We start from the raw sequence: 10808 nt of genomic DNA, 5'->3' as shown, positions 1-10808 counted from the left end.
TTTCAGAGCAGTATGTCCATGAAATAAAAATTCAAGTTTACACACGGTTTTATCAACATAAATATTGAGCTTTATTGCTTTTTTACCTTGAGTTAGAAATAATTAACTAGTTTCTTAAACTCGTCCTTGAAAATTACGGGAATGTATTTGATTAGTTTGTATGATATCAAATATTTTGTCCTGTTACTATTCACTCGTGTCAGTATAACTTTCTGGTATCCTTCCTGTCACTGCATCAATATGGTTACACAATGAATCAGTATAACTTTCTGGTATCCTTCCTGTCACTGCATCACTATGGTTGCACAATGAATCAGTATAACTTTCTGGTTTCCTTCCTGTCACTGCATCAATATGGTTACAAAATGAATCAGTATAACTTTCTGGTATCCTTCCTGTCACTGCATCAATATGGTTACACAATGAATCAGTATAACTTTCTGGTATCCTTCCTGTCACTGCATCAATATGGTTACAAAATGAATCAGTATAACTTTCTGGTATCCTTCCTGTCACTGCATCAATATGGTTACACAATGAATCAGTATAACTTTCTGGTATCCTTCCTGTCACTGCATCAATATGGTTACACAACGAATCAGTATCGGTCTTATACTGTCAACTTTTTTATTTTAAAACTTACTGCAATAGAAATATTACATCACAGATTTGGATAACTGCACTACTAATTAGTTTGGTTAATTTTGTTTTCTTGTTTTTCAAACCAGTACTGTGGTCATCAATATTCGGTATTCTTGCAAATGTTCTACGTTTTTTCATTGGGAGGTTTAATTTATTCTGTACATATTCTGTCGTCGTTCCCATTCTGAGACTGAACATTTGTTTACCGTATATAACGATGTTTATTTATTTGAAATGGTCTTTCATTATTAGAAAGGAAATGCTGGTAATGTCTCATTTTGATTCATTTTCAATTACTTTTTCAATAGAGATAAATCATTTTTGTTAAGAATAATATCTCTGAAGCTGCAGGTTTAATATTTGTTAATGTCACGTAAGTGTAATCAAATTTCCAAAAGATATCCCTCAGATTCAGGGTTGACTTTGTTCTACTCATCTCGTTTGTCCACCCATTACCCATCTCGAGCCCTTCTTCAATCCATCTCGTTTGTGCATCCGTTATCCATCTCGAGCCTATCGACAGGCGTGTAAGTGCTCAAAGACCAACAATGGAGACTGTTAGCAGCTGGACACATAATGACCTTCACCTTGAATTTCCAGACTAACCGTCGGACTATATATATTTATTCAAGAATATGATTTCGATCTGTTGATTTATACAGTAACACGCTAACTCTTCCGCTTATTCCACTCTCACTCATCAAGGTCACGTCATAGACTGTTAAAGTGCAAGCATTGCACCATATATATTTTGACATGCATCATGACCAAGTCCTGGTGCATCTTAATTATAAACAGGGTCTATATTTTGGCTCGCATACATACATATATTTTATGGCTTTTAAAAAGTATCACACAGTATTCAAATATTTTCCATAACATACCAGTCATGTTAATGAACAGTTTAAAATTTTCCATGACATACTAATTATGTTAATGAACATTTAAAAATATTCGATGAGATGCTTATCATGTTAATTAACTGTTTAATATGTCTCGCGACAAAAACATGATAATGAACTGTTTGATATGTCCCACGACAAAAACATAATAATGAACTGTTTAAAATTTTCTATGAGACGCTAATCATGTCAATGAACTGTTTAATATGTCCCACGACAAAAACATGTTAATGAACTGTTTAATATGTCCCACGACAAAAGCATGTTAATAAACTGTTTAATATGTCCCACGACAAAAACATGATAATGAACTGTTTAATATGTCCCACGACAAAATCATGTTAATGAACTGTTTAATATGTCCCACGACAAAAGCATGTTAATGAACTGTTTTAATATGTCCCACGACAAAAACATGATAATGAACTGTTTAATATGTCCCACGACAAAATCATGTTAATTAACTGTTTAATATGTCCCACGACAAAAGCATGTTAATGAACTGTTTTAATATGTCCCACGAAAAAAGCATGATAATGAACTGTTTAATATGTCCCATGACAAAAACATTATAACGAACTGTGTAATATATCCTACAACAAAATCTTGTTAACGAACTGCTTAATATGTCCTACGACAAAAACATGTTAAAGAACTGTTTAATATGTTCCACGACAAAATCCTTTTGATGAACTCTTTCAAATGTTCCACGACATACTGGACATGTTGGAAATCATCATGTGATATGTTGGAATAATTTAGTAACGTGGCATAGCTGGTTCGCGAAACCTTTCAAAATTATCGATGTTTGAATATGAGTAAAGGTCTTTACTCAAATAATTAGGCTGCATTTTTGTTCACTGTCTCAGTGTACTTTGAACTTTTTCCACACTCGAAGTTGTAGCATAGGGTTTTGTATTCCTGCAATTTGTATGGTAAAAAGAAAACATTTTAAGATTTATACATGTGTGTTTCTGTCTATGATATCTATCAATCTGTGATGACACCATCTTTGGAAAATATTTTATTCCATCTTAGTGTTACATTCTACTTTCATAGTCCTTAGAGTCACCATGCTGAAATAGGATTCAACTGTGTACAAGTCTTCCCCTCTCTGTAAATTTACCAATATATCAAATTCATTTTGAAACTGTACACTGCCTCGAATTTTCAAAGAAATTGTTTAAGCAAGATACTTACGCTCCTCTTCTGACAATCGTATACTCATTATTCCAAGTATGAAAACAAAGTCATATGGACAGCGTTCTTTTGCATACCAGGGCCCAGCAACGTGGAATGAATTGCCCACTAACTTAGACACAAAGACACAGTGATCACATTCAAGAGGGCTCTCAAAACTCACTTATTTCGACAGCAAGAACAAACTTAAAGACCTAATAATGTTTCCTACCAGAAATATTCTCAGCATGTATTTTTTTTATAATGTTTTTCTAATTTCATGTTGTTTGTTTTTGTAATAATATTATTATGTTTCTTATCTTATAGGTGTTGTCTAAAGTTGTAAAGCGCTTAAAGCTTCTAAAGATTAGGCGCTATACAAAGGCCTCATTATTATTATTATTATTATTATTATTATTATTATTATTATTATTATTTATACCAGTAACTGTATTTAGCCAGAGGACGGGTTCTTCCGACCTGTCAACCGTTGAGGCCGCGAGTACAACGAAGTCGTCATTGAGAGAACGAGTTCTTCTAACCTTTCAACCATTGAGGCTGCGACTACAAAGAAAGTTATGACTTACACTTTTATGAGATTTGTGAGAATCCGGTGCCCTGTAATGTATGTTTGTATGTACGTACGTACGTATGTGTGTATGTATGTATGTATGTATGTATGTATAAATCTAATTATGTATGTATGTATGTATGTATGTATGTATGTATGTATGTATGTATGTTTGTATGTACGTATGTATGTATGTATGTATGTATGTATGTATGTATGTATGTATGTATATATGTATGCATGTTTGTATGTACGTAGGTACGTACGTGCGTGTGTGTGTATGTATGTATACATCTAATTATGTATGTATGTATGTTTATATGTACGTACGTACGTGTGTGTATGTATGTATGAATAAAGGTATTTATGTATGCATGCATGTAAGAATGTATGTATGTATGTATGTATGTATGTGTGTGTGCATGTATGTATGTATGTATGTATTTATGTATGTACGTACGTGCGTTTGTGTGTATGTATGAATGTATGTATGTATGAAAGTATGCAGGTAGGTACGTAGGTATGTGTGTGTATGTATGTATGTATGTATGTATGTATGCATGTACGTACGTACGTGTGTGTATGTATGTATGTATGTAGGTAGGTAGGTAGGTAGGTCTGCATTTTGAACTCCTGTTATCTGTTGTGGGCATCTGTCTCAGAAAAACATGATCTAGCATTTCATCATCTTGATTAATTATAGGATTGCGGTTTCAAATCAGAGTTTGCTTCTCGATTGTTGTTCCGTTTCATTATCGGCAACTGTGCTACTGAATATTGATTTTTGTTTTCTTGTAATACTGTATCAGAGAACACTACTTTTTTAATTAGTTTTAGAGCATCCATTTACATGTGTCAGAAATTTTTTATATAAAAAATTTGAGTTTTCATATCCATCTATAGTTAATACTAATTGTTATGCTAAGATTTTTGTTTAGAGGACACGTGCGTGTTCGTATGAGAGAGACATATATTGCGCATTAATTTGTGTAATTTTGTTGGTAATTTGAGTAAGGTCGTAAAGAAAACAAGAGCATTAATTGGAAAATAATCATACTGCAATTGTTAGTTTTTACCTTTCAAGTTTCCTCGTTTGGAGAGGGATTCGAGTTGATGATGCGCACAAATGCGACTGCGCCAGGTCTCTCATAGTCTGAACTTTTCTCGTAAAAGAAGAAATATATTTCATCGAACATGCAAAATATTGCTTCGTGTGTGGAAATAAGAGATATTTTTTAATCAAGAGGGACGCAAAAGGTTATCAGAGTATTATTTAGTCAGCAGTTAGATCATTACTGTCAGAAAGGGTTGATCAGTTGCTTGATAAGGAGTTATCTGATATCTGGCCTCGAATGAAAATGGCGTTGAACATTACTTCCATGTTGTCTGCTATCATTCCAAATTCTCGTTACTTTTCTTTTATGCATTATTTTTCTGCAATAAAATCTAGAATCCAGATCTCTTGGAATTTGGAGAATTTATTTCTTGCCTGACTGGTACTGTATCCCACACGTCCTAAGTTTGATAGTCTTTACTGACTGACATAAAGCAGGTAAACATAATGGAGAATACACGACTCGAGATAAATCAGACAATGTAAATTGTCTTAAAACAGAGCCTAAACAATGTGATAATTCCAAATTTTATGGAAGGCGAAAAGATAATGAAGATTTATTATCTACAGTGAACACAGAAACTTCTTGTGGAATAATGTAATAGTATCGTCTCTGGCAGATGATTGAGAGATTTGATTTTCAGACATGTTGGTTTCTCAATCATTTCAACTCGACCATTTTAAGAGAGCTATTGTCAGAAACAATTAGCTTTGAGAATAAAACAAGTGGTACTTGATCCCGTAGTCTCGTTCAATCGGACTCTTGCGTGAAGTATATGACAGAGATCTCACAGAGCCATGCTAATAAGTCCATAGACTAGATCTGCTGTCGCAAAATGTGCCGGTAGGTCAGGTTTTTCTATGTTCGCTTGAAATTATTCATAAATAGAATGACTGGCATAGACCCTGACTTGCCCGTTAGGCGGGTTACCAGCCACATCTGTCGGACAGGTCAACGCTACTTGCCGATGGTTGCACTTGTTCCACTGTAAAGGAAGCAATACATATGATCACACTTTGTTGGTTATGGTAGTCTGCACTGATTAGTGGGAAATTATGCTTAATTACAAATGTATTAATGTGTTTTGTCTCAATCTATTTGATAGCTTGTGACTTAAATAATAACAATCTGGTTTATGTCTAAAATTCTAAATGATATTATCCAGTTTATTTATATCTCATTTCACTGATTTTTATGACTTCCGCCAGAAACATGGATGACATCTCTAAATTAAAGCAAAACACTGAATGACGGTGCTTGTCTTAAAATTGTATAATTTAGAGATATTGAATGACGCAGCATTCATTAAGCCCTAATGACCATCATCTCTGAATGCAAGCGACTTTATGGACGGCAGCATTTGTAACAAGCACAAAAACACACACATACGCTCATGAAGACGTACACTAAAAGGGCGATCCACATTATAGCTAAGTTCATTCCAAAAACTTGAGTAGTTGAACAAAGATTTATTCAAAGGGTCGAAGAACTGCCATAACAAAAGATGTGACATTCACTGTGAAATCTGTACAAAATAAAACGATTTTTAAACAGAACAAAATAAATAGGTTGAAATCTCCATAAACTTTATGGAAATTTAACTTTCAAAGACAATAAAGATCTTTCTGATAACTTAGCAAATAAAATATAAATAAAATGGAACCATGTGATAAGATAATGAACCCAATCTGGCCATGCAGTCATACGCTGTCTGAGTTTTTAATAAAGAAGGTCACAGAATCCTAAAAATGAAAAGTCATAATTAGAGTGTTTAAATATCCTGAAATATAAAATTGTATGTCTGAGTAAATGCGTACAATAGTATGATGCCGAAATATTCATGATTCTAAGCTCACTCGGAGCAATGCTAACAATTCTAAATTATTTTATTTTTGAGTCTTTTCTGTTCTTAGACAGTTTCCTTCCTGGCCCGTTGTTCTAGAAAATTCGTTGAGCATAACTGCCAATAAAAGACATCCAGTTTCTCATTCTCAACAAAATCAAGGATTTCATACTCAAACTTGAACAATCAAGTTTTGTTGTTTTCATGCATGATCCTAACTTTTTGAAGCTTTTTTATCACGAAACTCGCGATCAATCTCAAACCCGAAAATAACATTGTATACTTTGTAATAAGTCAACATAAACTGAAATTAAGAATGAGAGTTGCTAAATGAAAATGCATAACAGTCCGAAAGTTCTTCGATTCTAACTTCACTGCCTTGGAAGTTTCAGAACGTAAAAGTGTCTGAACTTGCGCTTCAGTTGAACTTCAGTTTAGTACAAGGATTTTTTCGAAGATACATAGCCTGTTCTCATAGCCCAAAAACTATTCAAGGCACATAACTTTAATACAGACTCCGTGATATTGCGCCCACTATCAAAGCCAAAAAAAATAATTCAAAGCACAAAGCTTTAATTTAGACTCGATGATACTGGGCCACCTAGCAAAGCCAAAAATCATTTAAAGCGCAGATCTTGAATTTAGACTCGATGATACTGGGCCACCTAGCAAAGCCAAAAAATCATTTAAAGCACAGAGCTTTAATTTAGACTCGATGATACTGGGCCACCTAGCAAAGCCAAAAATCATTTAAAGCACAGAGCTTTAATTTAGACTCGATGATACTGGGCCACCTAGCAAAGCCAAAAGTCATTTAAAGCACAGCTTTCATTTAGACTCGATGATACTGGGCTACCTATCAAAGCCCAAAAAATCATTCAAAGCGCAGAGCTTTAATTTAGACTCGATGATACTGGGCCACCTAGCAAAGTCAAAAATTATTTAAAGCACAGAGCTTTAATTTAGACTCGATACAAAACGATTCTAAATTCCGGTTAGATTTTATCTAGAAGCAGTCCAGGAAAAGGAATTATTAACGTTTCGTCATTTATAGCATTTCCTATTTCATTAACTTTGTCCAAAAAATAGTTTCCTTTTTCCTTAAGTTAGGAAATGACTTATGCATGAAAAATATGATTAATCTATTGAGGTTTAGAAATAAATCAACATAAAATTAAAATTCCGTATTTCAACATAAAATATTGAAATGCTGCAACTTAGAACCGCCGATCTAAAAAAAAAATTCCAAAGAAGAAGATTACTGATTTTTCTCTCTCAGAAAATAACTCGCATTTCTATTTCGCTGAAAACTAAACACAACTTCATGCTCAAGACTTGCAATAAAAGCAAACATCAATGTGTGCTATTATTTGTAAAAATCTATTATTATTTTAAATTTATAGTCAATTCAAGAACTAGAACACATTGATAATAATGATATAAGCAATATATTATCTTTAAAACACACACACACACACACACACACACACACACACACATATATATATATATATATATATATATATATATATATATATATATATATATATATATATATATATATATATATATATATCCTTTGTATTTCCATGATAAAGTGAACGATATATTTTAGTCTTTATTGAAATGATGTTTATGTATTTTCAGCTGAGAAACACAACAGTTTATGCGCGTACATTCGCAATGCAACCCATAACGTTGCTGATGAATCTGAAGTCAAGGTTTATTTTTTGTCTTCTCATATGCCTGCGATTAAAGGCGTTTATTAAATGGATTCACCTGTTTCAATAATTCTAACCCTTCCCGTCTGAAATTTTTATTCATAAAACTATATATGACCGGATTAATGGCATTGTTCACAAAGTAAAAATCCATGAAGAATTTGCCGATCATGTCCTCAAAATGGCGCTGGGTCCGTGACACATCTCCGAGTGCAGAATAACAAATGTTTACAATGAGAGACGGGAGGTAAGAAAGAGCGAATACTACAGTAACCGTAAACAATATCACAGCGCTTCTGCTAATCTTGCCCTTTTTAGATGAGCCTGTGAAATTGAAAAATTTCTTTTTACATTTTGGGTTCTCAACCTCATTTTCTTTTGGCACAACACTCGATTCTTCGGGGGCAGCAGACGACAAGCGATCTTTCAAGTTCGTCATTGGTACAGTCATAGACTGGGCTCTCATAACCGTTTTCTTCCTTCTGCGTCTTTTGATGACAACCCATATTTTTATATACATCCCTGACATGGACACAAAAGTGATCAGAAATATCAGTCCCAGAGCTAAATAGTAAATCTGTCTAAAAGTAGATTCCCTGTATTTTTCCTCAAAGTCACATGTATGACCTTTTGTGTCATTTATCCCTATCGGTGTCCTTGAAATTCCAAAAAGCATCGACGCCGGAACGGACATAAGCGAACCGCTAAGACCAGCCGTAATACACATTATTTTTGCCGTTTGTATGTTCATGTTCATGGTGGGTTTACAGATCTTGATATAACGGTCTATACCTATCACAAGCAAGATGAATACTGATCCACACGCTATCATAACCTCTGTCACGCGCAACACCTTGCAAATGAACGAGTATTTGAATGTTAAAGAATGTACAAGGTTATAAATCTCAATTGGAATACCTACGGTGCAAGCCAAAAGGTCCAAAATGGAAAGGGAGACAATAAAAAACCGAACTGAGGCTCTTTGAAATTTGACGAGGTAGACGTATAACACAACCACATTTCCAAGTGTTCCAACGATCATAAGAATGGAAAGGAAAACTATCACAGGGATATAAGCAAGCGTCTTGGCATCATTTGCTGCCAAAATGTCTTCCATGGTGTCATCTGGATCAAACAGCTTTGACTCATTTTCAAGAAACATTCCAGGTTCTTCAGTTGCCGGAAATGTCATATTGTTGTTCACAAAACCTGTAATAATAATAATAATAATAATAATAATAATAATAGTAATAATAATAATAATAATAATAATAATAATAATAGTAATAATAATAATAACAATAATAATAATAATAATAATAATAATAGTAATAATAATAATAATAATAATAATAATAGTAATAATAATAATAATAATAGTAATAATAATAATAATAATAATAATAATAATAATAATAATAATAATAATGTGTTTTTGTGTTTCGGATACATTACATAGCCTTACCAAAGTTTCAGTCATATCGCTACGATGTCTGCGGTGTGACAGTTTATAGCGATGTCTAGCATTGGGGCATCATGCCGCAGACATGTAGCATGATGTTCCACCTAGTCACGTTGTCCTGACACCAGGTCGACCACTCCTAACATTAACCTCTTAATGCTGAGCGCCTAGCGAGGCAGTTGTTAGTACAATTTTTATGTCTTTGGTATGGTTCGATCCCGCGACCTCCCGCATTCAGTGCAGACGCTCTAACCACTAGGCCACTGGAGATATATAGATAGATAATTCTTTCTAATATAAGACGGAAATGATGAAGAAAAAGGCAGAAAAAGCAAATAAATATGTATTATTCTTTGGCTCATGCACTTAATGCTTTGATCTGAGACAAATAAATCTAATTGTTTATGATATAGTAATACTACTACTACTACTACTACTACTACTAATAATAATAATAATAATAATAATAATAACAACAATTATAACAATTGTAGTATGCTGTTGATCATGATGACAATTAATATCTCTGTCATTCCCTTAAGCAAAGAATCGATGCATTAAAAGTTAATCCGTTGATCCCTGTTGGTTGTTAATTTCTGAATTCAACTGAACATTCTTAGAGACATACAGACGGAAAGACTAACTGGAACAAATTTATGCGACCTTTTGCCGTCTTCATTTTTTTTATCTGTTTCCCTCCTTTACCGCAAAAATATCATTATTCTTTCCATCCTTGACGTAAACCATAGAAATAGTTGGCACTGCGTTTTGACTGCATCTGGCGATCGTATCTAATCTCATACCTGACTCTTGAATCAATAATGCCAGCAAATAATAGTGGTAACGTTCTCGGTGCGCGGCAAAATCCCCATGATACTATTTATTAAATCTTTAAATAGCACGCTTTAAACTTTTAAAGCAATTATATTTGTTCAACTAACGTTAATAAGCTTCGGGAGTTTTTAAAACGTAACACGCAGAGGTGCCTGGCATGCCGTTTTGCTCTCGAATTTTGAATACTATTCTGGAAACCCCTCAGGATGTCTAGTCTGTATTAAAATGTATACCCTATGGCTAACTGTACTCCAGAAACTCTCCTTGTCACCTTTTGCATGATAGACTTGAAGCCCCCCAGTGTGTATATAGCAAGTCTTGAAATATTTGCATGATAGACTTGAAGCCCCCCAGTGTGTATATAACGAGTCTTGAAATATTTGCCTTACTGCCTACAATGTGCTCCAAACTTTCTTCAGTATGCATTCAATGACCGCATCAATCAATGGACACCCAACTACCGTTTAATGGGAAAAAAAACAACGTTGTTCTTCAGGAAAAATGGAGCCGAATAGTTTGCTTCAAAGAGTCCTTATCTA

At 33.9% G+C, this 10808-nt stretch overlaps 1 protein-coding gene across 2 annotated transcripts in view; it reads right to left on the bottom strand.

Annotated features, from left to right (window-relative positions):
- Nucleotides 1-5863: 5863 nt before the first annotated feature.
- LOC149804068 (orexin receptor type 2-like) overlaps nt 5864-10808 on the bottom strand; it is a 35309-nt gene continuing 30364 nt past the window's right edge. For both annotated transcript variants that reach the window (XM_089953949.1, XM_089953950.1), the window contains exon 2: nt 5864-9182. In XM_089953949.1, the coding sequence (XP_089810075.1) occupies nt 8005-9165 (1161 nt within the window). In that variant the 5' untranslated portion in view covers nt 9166-9182 and the 3' untranslated portion in view covers nt 5864-8004. The remainder of the gene's footprint in view (nt 9183-10808) is intronic.

This window comes from Sinohyriopsis cumingii, chromosome 3 (genome assembly GCF_028554795.1).
Source record: "Sinohyriopsis cumingii isolate HCF-2022 chromosome 3, ASM2855479v2, whole genome shotgun sequence".
Lineage (NCBI taxonomy): Eukaryota > Metazoa > Mollusca > Bivalvia > Unionida > Unionidae > Sinohyriopsis > Sinohyriopsis cumingii.
Note: the sequence above shows the minus strand (reverse complement) of the source record. Positions and strands in the feature narration are given on the sequence as shown.